The sequence below is a fragment of the Pseudochaenichthys georgianus genome, chromosome 22 (genome assembly GCF_902827115.2).
Source record: "Pseudochaenichthys georgianus chromosome 22, fPseGeo1.2, whole genome shotgun sequence".
Taxonomy (NCBI): Eukaryota; Metazoa; Chordata; class Actinopteri; order Perciformes; family Channichthyidae; genus Pseudochaenichthys; species Pseudochaenichthys georgianus.
The window spans coordinates 9636167-9653664 of record NC_047524.1 but is presented as its reverse complement, the minus strand read 5'-3'; the positions used below and the strand labels follow the sequence as shown (position 1 = coordinate 9653664).

General features: G+C 39.2%; 3 protein-coding genes across 4 annotated transcripts in view; all 3 read right to left on the bottom strand.

The window, feature by feature from the left end:
- Nucleotides 1-2678: 2678 nt before the first annotated feature.
- On the bottom strand, nucleotides 2679-5469 carry sumo3a (small ubiquitin like modifier 3a). The gene is made up of 4 exons (XM_034111580.2): nucleotides 5331-5469; nucleotides 4314-4442; nucleotides 4123-4194; nucleotides 2679-3946 (listed from the first exon to the last, which is right to left on the bottom strand). Exons 1-4 carry the CDS (start codon nucleotides 5349-5351, stop codon nucleotides 3884-3886), a joined length of 285 nt encoding a protein of 94 aa, XP_033967471.1. The 5' UTR covers nucleotides 5352-5469; the 3' UTR covers nucleotides 2679-3883.
- Nucleotides 5470-6288: 819 nt separating this feature from the next.
- On the bottom strand, nucleotides 6289-11328 carry pttg1ipa (PTTG1 interacting protein a). The gene is made up of 7 exons (XM_034111650.2): nucleotides 11071-11328; nucleotides 10294-10346; nucleotides 9911-10019; nucleotides 8545-8647; nucleotides 7935-8000; nucleotides 7365-7411; nucleotides 6289-6989 (listed from the first exon to the last, which is right to left on the bottom strand). Exons 1-7 carry the CDS (start codon nucleotides 11153-11155, stop codon nucleotides 6952-6954), a joined length of 501 nt encoding a protein of 166 aa, XP_033967541.1. The 5' UTR covers nucleotides 11156-11328; the 3' UTR covers nucleotides 6289-6951.
- Nucleotides 11329-13572: 2244 nt separating this feature from the next.
- myo10l1 (myosin X, like 1) overlaps nucleotides 13573-17498 on the bottom strand; it is a 62309-nt gene continuing 58383 nt past the window's right edge. For both annotated transcript variants that reach the window (XM_034112034.2, XM_034112035.2), the window contains exons 40-43: nucleotides 17040-17378; nucleotides 16414-16590; nucleotides 16124-16315; nucleotides 13573-15734 (exon numbers count right to left, since the gene is read on the bottom strand). In XM_034112034.2, the coding sequence (XP_033967925.1) occupies nucleotides 15630-15734; nucleotides 16124-16315; nucleotides 16414-16590; nucleotides 17040-17378 (813 nt within the window). In that variant the 3' untranslated portion in view covers nucleotides 13573-15629. The remainder of the gene's footprint in view (nucleotides 15735-16123; nucleotides 16316-16413; nucleotides 16591-17039; nucleotides 17379-17498) is intronic.

The following is a 17498-nucleotide window of genomic DNA, read 5'->3' as shown; positions in this document are numbered from 1 at the left end:
GTGTGTGTGTGTGTGTGTGTGTGTGTGTGTGTGTGTGTGTGGTGTGTGTGTGTGTGTGTGTGTGTGTGTGTGTGTGTGTGTGTGTGTGTGTGTGTGTGTGTGTGTGTGTGTGTGTGTGTGTGTGTGTGTGTGTGTGTGTGTGTGTGTGTGTGTGTGTAGTATAGTTCAATGTAATAGTATAGAAAATGTCTGTCCAAAGACATTCCTCCTGATATTCACGACATGACAAGGGGCCATAGCAGACAAAATGTAATTAAAAAGGCAATCAAAAAACATAACAGTTGTGACCTTTGGTCCACTAATGGAAACATGGATATGAGCGGAGCTATAATCATATTAGTTGTTATCCCTATAGTTTATTACCTGAGAAACTGAGGCATGTGCATGAACCCAGCTGTGATATTAAAGTCTCAAACCAGGATGTTTTCCTAAATAATCTGCAAATATGGGGCAGTGAAATTAGGCAAACACTGCAATGACAAAGTAATAAGATGGCCTGGGTTAAATACAAATTGCATAATATAAAATGGGTTAAATCCCATGTTTTGACTTTTGAATGCAATGTCTAGTTTTCTATGGTCACCTAAAAATGTCATTCAACAACAAAGCCTATTTGATCCTGATGTATTGGTTACTAGGCACTCGTGTAATATTCAGTCTGTGTTGTAAGAGACGTCGGCATCAGACCTCTCTGAATCCTATCATCCACCGACCGGCACATTTACAAGGCAAATACACGTTGTCTCTCTTCTTGTCGCCCATAAAGATCATAAACTGCACGCATATCATGATACCAGATATAAACCCTGCCCTGCTTTTCTTTTCCCTCTTTCCATTCATTAATCTTTCTTCCTTCCAGGCATGGACTGCAGTTTCAGAGGGAGATGTTTGCATGCAGAATTGTGAATAGAGATTTTCCACTTGTTTTTCCTTATTCCTGGTTTGGCTTATCAACTGCTGCCATACGGCTTATCACTTTTCCAGTTGTGGTGAAAGTAACCAGTCGATGTGTCAGATTAAATCTAAGACTCTAAATCTGTCATTGGCTGTTAAAGGAACTATTTTTAATCCTTATCTGATTTAATATAATTACTTTTTTTAGGCTGCTTTAATCAACCAAGTGGTCCTTTGTATTATTTCATGTATTCTCAGGTACGTCGTCGTTGTGTCACGGATAATAGAATGTTATTCTAACTTTTGTCTTTACATTTAAGCAGAAATGTCTAGATTCTTGTGTTTCTCCATGTCCATGTTTCATATCAGATATAATCTTTTTTTGGTGAATATTCAGAGAAGTGTGTTTTGTGATCAATTAAATCAAAGCAGACAGAGCCTATCATAGTTCACTGGCACCATCTAGCTGTCAATTTCCTTAAAAACACATGCAGTGTTTCAATCTGTCATTTTTGGCATACATTTTTAGCAGGCAAGGCTTAAGAATTCAAACAGTTTCTTTTTTATATCCAACACACCTCAACTATGTATAATTGTGTTATGACAGCCATGTTCTGCCACGTGACAACATTTCAAGAATACCAGGTAGAAGAGAGAATAAATGGTTGACACGTGTTACAGGTTGAGCAGTGACGTGTTGGACAAAAGCAAATACACATTTTTGAACACACAAAGAAATAACAATGCATGTGACAGCAAATCTGAGTACCAAACTATATGTATTGTATACAGTAGTAAAATACCACAAATAATGTACAAATCAGTAGAGAAACAAATAGCATGACAAGACGAGGGCCCAGTTCTTCGTACATGACAAGGCTTAGCTCATGTTAGCCAAGCTTACAATATCGTAGTCCTGCTGCTAACTAAGTTCTTCAAATGCAAGGCTGTCCTGATAACTGTGCTTTTTTTGTGAATGAAAAGCTAAAACCAGGATCAATACTTGATGTGCTTGTGCAGAGGTATGTTCTTGGGAGAATGACAAAAAAATAACTATGTACCAACCTAGCTTGTAAAATGCTTGTTAATCACTGTATGAAGGATGACAGTTTGGTAGTCCTTAAAATGTATTAGTGAACATTTGAGCATGTGGCAACAGTCAAGCTTTTCAAACAGTGATGTTATATGTTAATTAAAAACGTTTAATGTTTGGCATTTACAGTTTTTATTCATATAGAATGCATACAAAAATACAGCTGACACATGATTTGGACTACAATTTAATTACCGAAAAAAAGAAAGCTCCTTTCTAGTGTGGCTGAGCAAAACTACATCCAAGGTTATGGAAACGTATCTTGCGGCGACCTGAACACATGAAATTCCGAAAATAAATTACATTTGGAATATTTAAAAATGGTTTGTCATGATCCAACTCACTCAAATAATCTTGTGGACTACTTGCTTCAAAAAACATATTTTCCCAACTGAACTGAGACACCCAAATTCAGGTCAGGGCATCAACAATTACAAGCAATCTCGTGTAATGGTGTACGAAGAACGGGGCCATGTGGGTACCGAACAATTATCTCCCAAACTGCATTGGTTGCCCTCCCAATTTGCAACAAACTGAATGCATCCTTCTCTGCACTGTAAAATAATGGAGACACTCACCATCTAAGACTGTTTGCAGATCTGAAGTCAGGCTTTTGAACCGATTGCCTTAGGCGTTTAAACAAAAGAAAATAGGTTGATTTCTGACAAAGCAGTGAAAAGTGTCTTCAAAATGAGTTGGCATAAACTGACTTTTATTGGATATCCGCTCTCAAACTAGGAGCTGCTTTTCTTCTAAAACATTTAGAATCTCAAAAACAATGCAGACTCAAGAACAGCATTGAGTAACAACCTTCCAGTTATTACCCCCAAAATGTAAAAAAAAAGCAGAGCCAATTGTAAGAATACCATTAGGGACTGGCCATTGACCAGCTTAATCAGAAAAAGGGGGAAGAAAACAAGTCATGTATTCCACATTAAGAGACCATCGTTACAAAGATAGACCACAACCAGTTCCAGCAAAGGATAAATAACATTTCCCTCACTTAAACAGGCTTTTGTCTGGATGAGCGAATAAAAGTCTGTACCACGGATACCCAGAGAAGATAAGCAAATAACATGAATTAAATACAAACTCCCTTAAAATGTGACGGGTTAGACCTTGCAATTTGCTTCTACAGTGCTCCAAGTACATCAAATATAAAACAGAAGTTTATTCTTTGGAGTATTGGTCCAAGCCCCAAAACTTAATCTAACATCCACTCTGAGACTGTATACAGAAAATCAACAAGCCTCCTGCATGGTAATTGTTCAAAGACAATTTAAAAAACCAACAAACATTGCAGAACTCTTAAGCGAAAGCACCTAAAATGTAGAGAATCAAAATAACTTTCTTGACAGAAGAGCAGGAGTCACTGTTCAGATATAAAAAAAACACACGAAAGCGAAGTGAAATGGAAGGCGGGTGTGTATTAAGTTCAGATGGTGCTTCCACTTCACAACATTTCCATGCCTACTGAGTGTGACCCCGGACAAAAACTTGCATTCGACCCTGATGGATGAAAACTGTGACAATATACCAGATACTAAGCTTTCACTGGAGAGTGAATGAGAAGCACTGACAAACCAGGAACACATGTGACGCGCTGATGGTCCAATCGCAGCCTGCGGTGTCAGAAGGAAAGGTTGTCCTGATTGGCCAGCAGAGAGACTGTTGACACGCACAAAAGTTCAGTCCTGGCTGTGACAGTACATAAACAGCTGAGGGGCCCCCTCCCCTCACACACCTGACGAAGAACCATGACAGACATCTCAACTGAAGAAATAATAATAATAATAAAGATAATAATAGTAGGCTGAGAGGAGCGGTGGGAAGGGGAGGGACAGTGAAGGTGGCTGAGGGTGTGGTCTGAGGGTGGCCGTCAATTAGGGTGGAGGCTTAGCAGTGTCCGCCTGTCTGCTGCTGGAAAACATCTATGGTGTCTTCATCTTCCATCTCCAGCTGAGAGAGGCAGAGGAAAAGAGATCCCAGTAAGTACATATACACAATAATTATACAGGTATAATGATGCAGATTTATAAATATAACATTTTAGTAAACTTTTCATAGACGCTAAATAAACATTGCTGAATATTCTCTTCAACAGTGAGAGGCTTCGGTGTTGCATCATATATTACCTGTGCAGGTGTATCCGTCTCATTGATAGGCTGGCCGTCAAACCTGAACCTGATCTGCCTTATTGCGAGACCCTGCAGAAGTGAGGACAGACATGAGGGTGAATTTACACATAGTAGCAACATGAAGTGTGCAACTAATGATGAGGCTGTCTCAGGTGTTGCAGTAAGTTCAATTTGGTCTTTCAGCTTACCTGTCGGTCACAGTATGCCTTCATCAGTTTGCTGAGCGGTGTGTGTCTTTTGATTTTGAACTGGACCACCGACCCATCTTGCCCTGCAACCTTAAGATTGATGTGATCGTTCTCAGTCTTTACTCCCTCCTGCAAAAACAAAAGTGTTTAACATGGCGTAAACATGCAGGTTACAAGCTACAGAGTCACCACATTCATGACACTAATGGAGCTTACTCTAAAGTCACTGCATGGTTCAGTGAAAAAGAGCAGTATTACAGTTGCATGACAAACGAAGTAACATCAGTTACCACTTACCAGGCTGCCAGCTAACGCTACAAGCCTGAAACTTTTAAATACATTTAAGTGAAAACTCGATGTGTGGTGAATGAAAAACACAATTAAGTAGTTATTTAAATAAACAAACTTATGTGATGCAGCATAAAACATGCAGGTTAAGGTTGCTTCAGTCACAGATGCTAACGTTAGCATGATTAGCTTCGGGCTAGGTATTTGGCACACCAGCCCCTTTAAGACCGATACTGAGTTTAGCTGCCGGCTAACGCTGCTAGCGGTTTTGTTTCGTTGTACTGGTGCAAAATAGGCACCGATACATTCAAAACAACCACAATAGCACAGCTACAGGGTATTTGATTTCTGTGATGCACCTCCATTTGCGCTCTTTTGTAGCTGCTGCAGTTGCGGCATTTTCGGCGTTGCGGGCATAACGTGGTCCCGTTTCGACAAAGAAAAAAATCCGCAAATGACAATCATGGTGTAATTGACATTTCCGATCAAAATCTTCGAGTCTCCATTTAGTATGACATCATATATCCACCAACAGAGTGATGTGTAGCCGCATGTAGATGTAAATATGGATGTGACTGGTACTCATTCATTTGCGAAACAAACACTGCGCCGATTCAGAGAAACGTGCAAACCAGGCCATTTTAGATTGCACATCTAAGAAATGGTTTGGTAGGAAATCTACTCAGCAATCACTATAAATATACAGCTATTTAATTCCTTATATCTTACCTTTGGCTTTTCCTCTGACATCCTGGCTGTATTTTGTTTGCTGGGGTTCAAAATAATCGGTTAATTGGGCTATATTTGTCTCTCTGCCGCCTTCTGTGCTCTCTTTTCCTCCGCTGTCGGGTGCGCGCTTTGGACCGAAGTTATAATGAAACGATTGGACCCGAGAAGACCACGTGACTGGTAAATATCGGGAGCGCGGACACGGGAGCGCGCATATGCAAATTTCTCGAGCACGCGAGCCCAAGAAGTGAATGCTCTTCTATTCCTCTTAATACTCCTACAATAGCATGTTTTTATAGGATATGTATATATATGTATTAAAACAGTAAGTAGGCTATATAAAGTAGTGCATGAAAGTTATATTAAAAATCTTTTTTTTCAGATTGCAAGCACCATTTTAAATGTCCTTACGGCTTCAAAACTATTTTACTCACAAACACTATATTTACTAAAAGCAAGTTTAACTTACAGAAAAAACGTTTATTTTAAGTTATATTTAATTATATATTAAATATAAACATTAGGGTTGGACCCGAATAACCAACTTTTGTAAACTAGGTATTGGATTTTCAATTTGGGTTTAGATTTTTTTTCTCAGAATATGCATAACACGTCAATAATTCCTGTTTCTTCCATGTATGCAATTATTAACAATACAACAAACTAAGTTACTTTATAATGTGGAAAAATACACTAATTTAATTCAAACGAAGGTTGTGTATTTCAGAGCTGTACCATCCATCTTAGCTGAGAACGTAGATGTCTGCCGTTGTACTTCTCGAGTCTTGTGTCATGGAGACATCAGGCAGAGCGCTTGGACTGTATCGGAGAGGCTTTACAGTTTAAAATATGGAACTTTCTCACTTACCTGAACAAGACTGACAAAATATAAGGCAAAAGTTGTTGTTTAAATTATAGCACAACACAGTCAAATTACACAATAAAAGTCCAGCGTCAATAAGGATTAAAATATAAGTCCAGAGTCTTTTTTATTTGGCTTGTGTGTCTATACAGGATATACATGCAATGTAGAATTAGGTAGACTTGTATCAATCATCAGGATCAACACATTCAACTTTAGTTAATAATTACTGGAAGCAAGGGTACAGTGAAACATGGAGCAGTAACACAATACAAAATTTCCTCCTACATAAGAATGACTCAATTTGAGATAAGTAATTAGACAGTACAAAAATAGCGTATACTTCTCCAAGTTATTCTCAAAATCAGCAGCAACTCAGAGGGGCAAAACAGATCAATCTGAAAATGTGCAGATACAAAGATATTGGAGCAACCAAGCTGGATTCTCTCCATTCTGTACATTTAAACTAAGGACTTTACCTAATAAATAGTATAAGGCTGATGCTATCGGAGCCGCATAATAGACTATTATAGTCTTGAAAAGCACTGCTGCCACAGTATTCTAGCTTTTGGTTTACAACCTCTTAGGAAATCACATTGAGCACAACAAACCTATTCATTGGCTGGAAAGAACAATACATGCTAAACAAAACTACTGTCACTTGTCTTAGCTATATTACATTAATTCTCACATCGACAAAACATGTTGTTGATGTCTGCTCTGCGAGAGGTCAGAGTTCAGAGGAAAATAGAAAGATCCTCATGCGAATTTGGAGTATGGATTTTGCCCACTTAGTCCTGGAGAAACATAAAACAATCAGTAAAAGTCTTGAATCAACATGTGTACTTGTTTTTCTTGCTGAGAGCTAGAGGAGAGGACTGGCACCATTGTCATGTCTTTCAGACTAAAAGGAAGCTAGCATCAGCAGCTGGTTAGCCTAGCTTAGCACAAAGACTGTAAATAGTATTTAACATCTATTGCTATGTCTGTAATCTGCTTACCAGTGGGTCTAAAGTTGATCAATATTGTGTTATTTTGCATTTGTTTATATCTAAAGAACAACGTGTACCAATAACCCATTCAAGGGAGACGGAACAACATATCACTTATTTTGTACAGATGTGTATGACAAAGACAGGAAAAAAGGTATGTAAGCAAATGAGTGTGCTCACCATATTTCTTCCTGATATCGTTATGTCTCTCGTTCATTTCTGCTTTCCTGTAAGGACAAAACAATGTCTTATGAGCACAATGACTGATAATATGTTTTAAACACTCAAACACTCCCACAAGTCATGTGGCTACAAGCCAGTTTGGGCTGGTAACAGTTTGACATATGCTTTTGTAGTTTGCTATGACGGGAACTGATATGAATCATGTCCAACAAGGCAACAGGGGCAACTAGAGCTGCAAATGGCTGTGGATACTGAACCAGAGCCTTTGGTCAATAGTTCTCTATATGAATAAATCTAATGTAGCTATGTGCATTTTTACTGAAAGAGAAAACACATCAAATGAAATCACTGTTGAATCAAGAGGTTGGTTAACTTCACCTTTGATCCTCACCGGTCGCTATTTCGGTAAGATGCAGCCTGATAGTCAGACCGATTTGCTTTATTATTAACCGTTTTAATTGTAAATTCAAGTCCACCTATTGTATCTGAGTTCATGTGTTACTGTGTCTCTTGAAACATTGTGTAGCACAAGGGCAAACATCACTTTAACAGAACATAATTTCTTACCTTTCTTCCTGCTTTGTCCTCGTTTTGGTGGCCTGTTTCTGCAACTTGGCTTCCGTTCTTTTGGATCTGACACACAAGTTAGGCTAAGGTTAGATCCTGGAAAGGTACTCAGTGAGTGTTTCCAGGGCAGATGCCTTAAGGTAACTACACCAAAGCTGACAGAAATGTTCAGCATGTGGCCAAATTATCTTATCATCATTGAACTTAAATATTCCTAAATACACAAGGATCATATTCATATCATAACATCACCTTGTAATGAATTAAGTTCCAGACTTATTCTGGTTTCAAACTCACCAAAATGTACTTTCTGATTTCATCATTCAAAGACAAATTAAAGAAAAGTTTGTTTGTGTTATTGTTTGTTAAATGCAAGTATGTATATATTTCTGTATTACTCATGTCTAATGACAACATCCATAAAGTTGCAGACACTGTAACAGATAGACAGTAGGTACTACAACTATACAAAACAAACCATGTCTGACCTTTCTCCTTTACCTACAGTTCATTAATTCCCTATAAAAAAAGTTGCATATTCCCTTTATCATCATTATCAGTCATAGAGCGATAAGATCTCCATAAAGTAGCTCTCTCGCTGCACACTTACCCAAAGTTCTCACACTTGCAGCAGCAGAACAGGCAGATCATGAGGGCGATGATGAGAATTGCACCCAACACTGACAAGGTGATTATCAACGTCTGGAAGTTCACTACAGACAAAAACAGAGAAACACAATGACAAAGGTATGCAGGAATCCACAGACCTACCTTCAAGATAGAAAGATAAAACATGTTCTTCCTATTATTCAGCACTACTTTTCTTTTCATCACATCACTGACATAGTCACTCTTATCATTCTAACCTTATGTACATTGCAAAGTGACTTTTTTGACTGCAACCAATTGTAATGTTGCTTGGTTTTTGTGTTATCTTTAGACCAGGAGACATAAAGGTCAGTTCAGTGCAAGACTGAAAGTGCAAGTCCCAGTTTGACATTTACAAATACATGTCAAAACTGTAAGTACTCTTGTGAGAATGTTTAATTATCTGTGTTAATTTTTAAGCCCCATTTTGCTTTAGTCTGACCTTGAAAAGCACGCCAATACTTTATTTATCATCATAATTAATATAATTGACAGCCAGTAGGGGCATATTGTATGAGACAACATAAATGTGTCTATTGTCAGAAGATTTTCAGAAACATTGGGATCTATTGCCTTACATTTCATTGAGTATATCAGAAAATCGAGACATTGTAGATATCAAAATTGTGTTTGATTGAATCTGGGGAGCTGTCATGGATCCTTTTCCCCACTTTCTGGTGTTTCATAGACAACACTGAGTTGATTCATTTACAATAATAATAACTTGAATTTATATAGCGCCTTTCATAACCTCAAGGTCGCTTTACAATGAAACATACAGGGACAAGACATAAAACATAATAAAAACATAAACATAAAACAGGGGGCAGAAATGGAAGTGTAAGTGGGGGGGGGAGTGAGTTATTGTTGGAAGGCGATGTTGAACAGATGAGTTTTAAGGGTTGATTTGAAGATGTTGAGAGAAGGGACGTGGCGGATTTCTGCAGGGACAATTAAATAGATCTGTAATGGCAGTCCTTCATCTGAGGAATGTAGCTGAGTCACCTGTGACATTTGCTTGAGTTAACTTAGGTTGGACTAAATGGAAAAATACCAATGATGAACCAGTTCCTCAAAACGAATAATTCATTTTTTGCATAGGAATTGACAAAAAATCCCTAAATGAATAATGAACTATAGACTTATGTATGTACTCATTAAAGGGTGGCGGTGTGATTCAATATTATTTTAGGAGAGGTCTTTAAAAGTTTAGCTTCTTCTACCCAACACTATCTCCTGTTAACGTTGAAAGAATGTACATCTGAGTATATGTTGATAGAAGTGTGATTTTATATATGATTGTATATTAATGTGTTTGTATTTCTTACTCCAGCAGAGCCCCCAGCGTGCTTCTTTCAGAGGACAGAGTGCATGTGGTGGAAGGATGGTCTTCACTGGATACGTGACACACGACTTGGATGTGATACACCACAGACACTGTAAAAATACCAAAAGACTTATTATCTGAATTGGATCAGGTATTCATATGTAGGACACACACACTGGCACACATGCAGTTAAAAATGGAGGAAAACCGTGAGAGTGGATAACAGATCAGTTAACTCCTCAAACCTGTTTAACTGGTATGGGGGTGGAGGAGGTGCCAATGGCTTTGTTTCCTCCACCTGCAGGATGCTTCTTTTTGTCATGAACACACAGAGACAGACTAACAACAAAGGGAAATTGACCCAGCAAAAACAAAAGAACTGACCGACACATTTCTCAGACATTCCTCGCAGTTTGTCCCATTCTTCGACTCACACGCTGCGAGAAAAGAAAATCAGTTTAGATAAAAGAAAACACAAAATGATCAACAGAGGGTAAATAAAGGAGTCAGTTCGAGGTGCTCAAATGTTTCCTCGTTAAATAAACAACTTTAATAATAGCTGGAAACACTGTGAGAGGTAGATTAAATGACGCATGAGCTCACTGTGGTTTTTGTAACTACTGCTAATCCTCATGGGACATTTTCCATAGAGACACAGCACAGTAAACACACAGGCTCCACACCAGTCATGTTATTGTCAGCAGACTGCACAGGACAACAGCTGGGGTTATCTAAGTGTAGCCATTTCCCCTCAAATGAAGGTGTAAACAAACCAAGTCTCCTTGTTATGTGGTTGGGTTGGTTTGTGGCTAATCCAGCAGGTTTCTTTACTCTGAATTAAAAAGGGGGGGGGTTGTTGAAAGCGACTCATTGTTCCTGTTTAGAGGTTTCAACAATACACACAGATATGAAACTAACAGAGGCAGACTGATATTAATGTAGTCACTGTTTATATTTGTTTTAGGTGAAGATTCATATGCTGAAACTCAGTCTTTATTTATCTTTTTGGTCAATTGTTTTATGAGAAATCTGAGACTTCTTCACTTTTTCCTAGCACCTCATACATCAAAACGATGGAACTAAAAATCGATTAAAAATAAATGGAGAGTGTGTCTGTAGCAGCCATGAATTCCTCAATGATTCACTGATTCCCACTCCTACCTTGGTCAGGTGAAGATTGAGCGAAAACTGTCGCCAAACCGAAGAGAAGCAGCACAGCAGCGAGACAAATCCGTGAATCCATCATTATAGACGCACAATATTCCAGAAGTTATGCCTCAGACTCTTCGTCTAGAAGATTTGTAAATCCTGTGAGCGTAAAAACAGGAAATGTGTGTCGCTTGGATGCAGAAACTCGAGAAGTGAATTTACGGAGAAGGAACTGATCACTGAATCCTGACGCACGCATACGCAAAAACTATAGTGGGGGAAGGTGTTCGCGTCTGCGTGCATTTTTACATTGAAGGTAAAGTAAACAAATAAAAGTGTCTCCTCTCATTGTCTTTTCCCAATGTTTTCACTTCTTTTGCAGCATTGCACTAGTTTGACTAATTGTATCACTTTATATTCAGATATTGGGTAGGGTTCACAAGATGCAGGCTATTTGGGCGTTTTGGACAATTTTGGAAGAGGAAGGTAGAAATTAATTAATTTAACATGACTTTTTACATATAGGCCTACATATTATTACATTCTTTAAATCACTTGATGTTTTCTCTATATTCTCTATATTTTCTCTTTATGAACAGTTCTCTATAGTGACTGGTGGATAGGTATAGATAAATATGCAATATGGTAGTAAATCAGTGAAATCTGAGAAGTTTACAGTAGAAATTGCTCCTTTTTTGGACCTGCTAACAACTGAAAGACATTGACAACTTGAGCCTCAATCAGAAGCTGTGGTTTATTGAGGAGAAAACAAGACGTGGTGATTTGTATAAACTCAAAATGTTTTTAAAAATATTCTAAATTGGCTATTTTTAAAGTAAATTTACATCATTTTGTTTCAATCTGCCCGTCGAAAAAGCAAATAAACATATTTCCCCAAATCTCAAAACTGTTCCTTAAATCTAAAATAGTTGTTTTATTAGCTGTTAAATGAACATGGAGAAATGTTTCCTTTTATAATAGCGGAAATATAATGTAGCATACAATGAAAATATAAGTGGAGTAAGTAACTCAAAATGTTATTTATGTAGTGCTCAAATACATATCCTAAACCTTACTTTACTGATTGTGTGTCAGAATAAATTCACAAAGACAACATGAACTAGAGGACAATAATTCTAATAATTTATTAAAGCATAATTTTGTAAAGCCAGTTACAAATAAAAAAGAACAACACACATATCTCTCTCTTTCTCTTTTCTTTTTTTATAACAAGCACAATGTTAATGACGATAATAAGCATAACCTAAGATAAGAATGGGCCCCACTCTGGCCGCCTGCGGCTGATAACAGGACCCTTTGTGATGAAGTTGCCCTTGGAAACGGATTTGGGATCAGAAATCCAACATAATTTCTCTGCAGTAAACTCACTGATCACATGTCAGCCACTATGGGCAACTTCTTCCCACTCAGTGTAATATCAGTCATCTATGGTTCTGATATTCATTTATATCAGAACCATAGATATTGAATAACAAGAAAATACATAGGTTCCTTATGGCGTATGGGTTCTCTGGTTCTCCTTTCCTTTTAGCCGAAACTAAAATAACTACAAGTTCAAACAGGAACCTGTGAGTGAGTTCTGCTCATTCTAAATCTATAGGCAGGATCCCAGTGGGCTGTGTGTGTGAGACAGTGCCCTAGCTAACATTCAGGACACTGAGGTCATGTCCTTTGGGTCTTTTTGGTATTTTATCATAGGTGTGGTAAAGGGACATTTATTTCTTCAATGAAAAAACATGATTCAAGTGTTTTTAAGATTAAATGTGTTTTGTTTTTTTACTTTAAATATGTGCAGGCCAAATCTATGTTTTAGCATTTTCTTTTACAGAATGCTATTCCAGTTCAGTATGGGTTCCTAAAAATCAAGTGCCCATTCAACAAATGTACATTTTCAATTATGCTTCCAGAGAACCATATTGTCTCTGGTTTTCTTTTATATTTTACTAATAACAAATTGTATTTTTGGGGGTGCTGAAAATCTTAGACTCATGACCTCAGTATTACTAAAATCCTGGCTACGGCCCTGAGTGTGGCGCTTCAGGTGACAAAACATTTCAACCTTTAAAGTTCCACTTCATTTAAATATCTGGCAAACCATAAATATTTTCAGGGCAAATATTAAACAGAAACTTGTTAAAAAAACTTCAGCTGAACAAAATGAGTTGGGTCATGTCTTGATATTAGTATGTTCTGTGATATCTCAGTATTCCCTCTAGATATTCAATGTTGGGAAACACTTCTGTCTCCAAGGATTTGTCATACAAGAGGGGATAATTATGTCAACCGGCAGTGCCACAGAGAGAGGTGACAGAACAGTGACTTCACTTTCAACACACACACACACACACACACACACACACACACACACACACACACACACACACACACACACACACACACACACACACACACACACACACACACACACACACACACACACACACACACACACACACACACACACACACACACACACACACACACACACACACACACACACACACACACACACACACACACACACACACACGATGACTGTCAGCATTCCCAGCGGTTAAAAGCACCTCTGGGCCCATATCCTCACAGTGTCTTATCCTATCGGCTCCTCTTACACCAAGATTGTAAAATTCCAATATATTTGTATACAATATTCTTCCAAACACACCTTGCAATACATACAGTACAATTATAATTAAATAACCCTCTAACCCTTATAAGCCCATGCTTTTTTCCTCTAAATCACAATCACGTCACCATTCTTTGCAAATGTTAGTTATGTAAATACTTCTTAATTCCAAGGAATACACTCATTATAAATCACTTCCCTTTTCTTTTCCAACTGTTACACTATGAACACACACACACACACACACACACACACACACACACACACACACACACACACACACACACGCACGCACGCACGCACGCACGCACGCACGCACGCACGCACGCACGCACACACACAGCAGCATTCCAGACACAGCACTTCAGGGTGGTTAAGATTGCAGAGGGCATACAGTACAGTAACAGTAGTAGTATCAGTAATAAATATCACATGTTCATAAACAGGTTGGAAACATAGACAAACCGGAGCTCTTATGCGTTATTGTTCACTGATCTTAGTAAATAAATAAAATAAGAAAAGCATGAGCAGACAACGATATACAACACTGTATGACTCCAATTAATGCTGCAGAGTGATTTATAACAATGCATACGTCATCAAACACTGTGAAAACACAACCACCAAAGCAGCCTGTCTCATTATGGTCTGTGTTTTTAATAGTTATTTCTCTGTGAGTCACATTAATGGCACAGCCAGTGAATTATGGCATTGTTTTTGGACATACAGTAGTCATTATTAACACCATTCATTTGCATTTACACAGGAGGTGTCACATTGTATTTAGTATGGCATCTGTACAGTGGCCCACCAATAATTCAGTAATTACTCTTATAATGTGTACCGTACAAAACAATACATGTTGGTTCATGTGTGTATGTGAATATACAGTAGATATATGTAGTGTGTATTACAAGTAGACATGGACAGGGAAAGGTTTTGTTTTATACTATTGTGGTTGATATTGTTCTCCCTGTAGTGCCGAGCGAGGCTGTTTCCCATGCCCTGACTCTCCATGTCGAGACTTGACCAGGGAGCCTCCAAAGCAAAACCTCTACTCTTTCTTCTGAAGAATATCTCTTTGATATTGTTCCAACATATTTAAAGCCACTTCCTTTGGCTGTGTTTTCTTCTTGTGGCCACACGGTGGCACTGACGAGTGAGCGAGTGAACACTATATGTGGAACTCATTTTCCCCTTTAGTAGCCCCGAAGAAGAATCATCATCGAGTCCTTTTTCTCAGTCACAAACAGATGCGATACAGCTGATGTAACACATAAACAACAGAAAGAGAACAAGAAAGAGAAAGCAAGCAAGAATTTAGCGTAATAACTTAATATCAACAGCAAACAAAGATGCAACAGGAGTGAGGACACGTGAAGAGAAAGAGAGAGACTCTTGAAAGTGGAGGAGTGAGAAAGAAACAGATTTAACTGAGAAAGTGTAGCTTTCTTCTGTCTGGCAGTGCACTGGGTGGTGGAGGGGGGGTGGGTAGGGGGTCGCCACCTGGTGCAGACTTGTATTGGGCGGCTGAGTTGTGCTTGTTATTACTGAGTTTTGTCCGGAAAAAGGGAAGCGGAGGGAAGTTTGGAGTGTGCTTGAACATCTACATGCAGAACTACAACTGGCGGGTTATGTATTTGAAAGGACCGTCCCAAAAAACAGGTGGTTTTCTTTGACATGCACATTTTTAAATAGATCCCCCTATCCCAAGTGAGACCCAGGCCAGTAGAGTGTGTGTTTGGCTTCTGTGTCCACTTCCATCTTTATTTTCCTCCCATTCGATCATCCATCACTCTTGATTCAGCCTTGAGGAATAGCTGGTTGGTGCGACTGCCTCCATATAAAAACAACCAACCAATGCATGGGGGCCAGAGGCGTCTGTGGCCCCTGGATGAACCGGGCTCTGATTGGTTTGTGGGAATCACCTGGCCCAGGAACTGCCGGTGCTGGTAATCGACATGGTGCTGCAGCGTTTCTTCACCACCATGTTAATGTAGGCCCTCATGATCTTGGTGATCTCGCCAACCTAAAGACAGAGAATGAAGTGATTGGTTTATAGTTTTCCAGCGGTGATATTATCTTTTATTTATGAGAAGAGAGTCTCATTGAAATAAAAATATGATTGTACATGATTGAATAAACGAAAACATCTAAAGTTAGATGTCTCTGCCTTCAATTCATAAAAACTCCTTTAAAGTCATCCAGAGGAACCAGTTCTCTTTAATAAAGTTGATCCTCATCAAAAATAACAAACAAATAATCAACATTTTATAGACAAAACAAGTAATGAAAAGATGAAACTAATTTGCAGGTGCAGCTAGGGTTGAGTACCGAAATCCAGTTCTGATTCGCAGCCCTTAAAGGAAGAAATTTTTTTTTGAAAATGATAAAAGTTAGTAAATATTGAGCTCTCACCAGTGGTGTCTCGAAGTACATCTCCCTCTCGTCCACGATGATCTTGTAGGTGCAGGGCTGTGACGCCCCAAAGAAGGTGATGTGAACGTACTGGAAGGTCTCCAGGGGCTTCGGATCGCCTCGCTTATACACCGACAAGTTGTCAGCACTCACACTCAGCCACAGATCATGAGGGAAACCACCCTCTTTACACTGCAGAAAACAAGAAGAAGAAGAAGAAGAAGAAGAGGTTACTTAGTGGTTATTGCAACAATCCTTGCTACCCACCATTTGCTCAACTATTCTCTCACCTCCACATCAAACAGAGTAGATCCATATCCAGGCCACTCCTTGCTAATGCTCATGTATTTAAGCATGGCATGATGCTGGGGCATGCCCTGCAGCCGGGTCCACTTCTCCAGCACGCTGGTCCGTGTGGCCGACGTCTCCTCCTTCACCCACATCTCGTGCATCTGCTCCTCCTCCACCTGCAACGACAGTCAATCAATGAAGAACCCTTACAGTTTCTTAAAGAAATTCAGAAAGCAAATCCAGTTTCTTAGGGAGGTCCATCTTTGATTTTGTAAACCAGACTAGTTTGAACGATCATGTAGACCACTTAATCTTATGTTAATCGATAAACAAAAAACAAGTTACTTTGTTAATGCATACATATTTCAGCTGAAGGGGGACTTTATTACTTCTGTGTAACATTTTGGGAACCAGACTCTTCCTCAAAACTCTGAGACTAAACGTGTGTGTGCAAGTTTGAGCTCTCTAACTAGAAATTATGTGAATTTTGCCACCATGTTTTATTTTGTGTAACGCTTGCTAAAGGCTGCAAAGAACTTGTGTTCTGTGTGTCTGCACTCTGTGGTTATAAAAACATAAAGTATACATCATTTGCAGTAAAATGTGCTCCACTTGCACCACTGACCTTCTGCTTCTTCAGAGACCCAGTTTTAAAACTTCTCCTCAGGCTGCCGTCCAGGAAGCTCGGGGTCCTTCGTTTCTCGACCCCCACGCCCCCCGGTCCTCCCACCGCTCCCTTCCCGTCTCCTGCTCCTCCTCCTCCGGCTCCACCTGCCGCGCCAGCACCCTGCTTGGTGGAGTGAAGGATGCGATTGCGGAGGCGTCTGATAGGATAAACGCTACCCAGGCTCCATCCGGCTCGTCCTGCCCCGTCGCCGTGGAGATACTGGAGACGTAAAGCGGCCAGGTGCTGCAAAGCCTCCTCTGAGGCCGGGAAGTGACCGCTTATCAAAGACTCATGAGCCTGAGAGAGAAAACAACAACATTTATTGTGTATCATACGGATCTTAATTTGTTTGTTTTGCAGCAGTGTGGTTCTAACATAAGTACTCCATTGATTTAATAACATTAGTTTTTCCACTAA

Coding starts and splice junctions, on each gene's coding strand:
- sumo3a (XM_034111580.2), bottom strand. CDS start 5,351: ATGTCAGAGGAAAAGCCAAAG. Junction 4,195..4,313: donor AGGCATACTGTGACCGACAG/GTAAGCTGAAAG, acceptor TCACTTCTGCAG/GGTCTCGCAATAAGGCAGAT. Junction 3,947..4,122: donor AGACGGATACACCTGCACAG/GTAATATATGAT, acceptor TGCCTCTCTCAG/CTGGAGATGGAAGATGAAGA.
- pttg1ipa (XM_034111650.2), bottom strand. CDS start 11,155: ATGATGGATTCACGGATTTGTCTCGCTGCTGTGCTGCTTCTCTTCGGT. Junction 10,020..10,293: donor AATGTCTGAGAAATGTGTCG/GTCAGTTCTTTT, acceptor GTATTTTTACAG/TGTCTGTGGTGTATCACATC. Junction 8,001..8,544: donor TGCAAGTGTGAGAACTTTGG/GTAAGTGTGCAG, acceptor CTTGTGTGTCAG/ATCCAAAAGAACGGAAGCCA.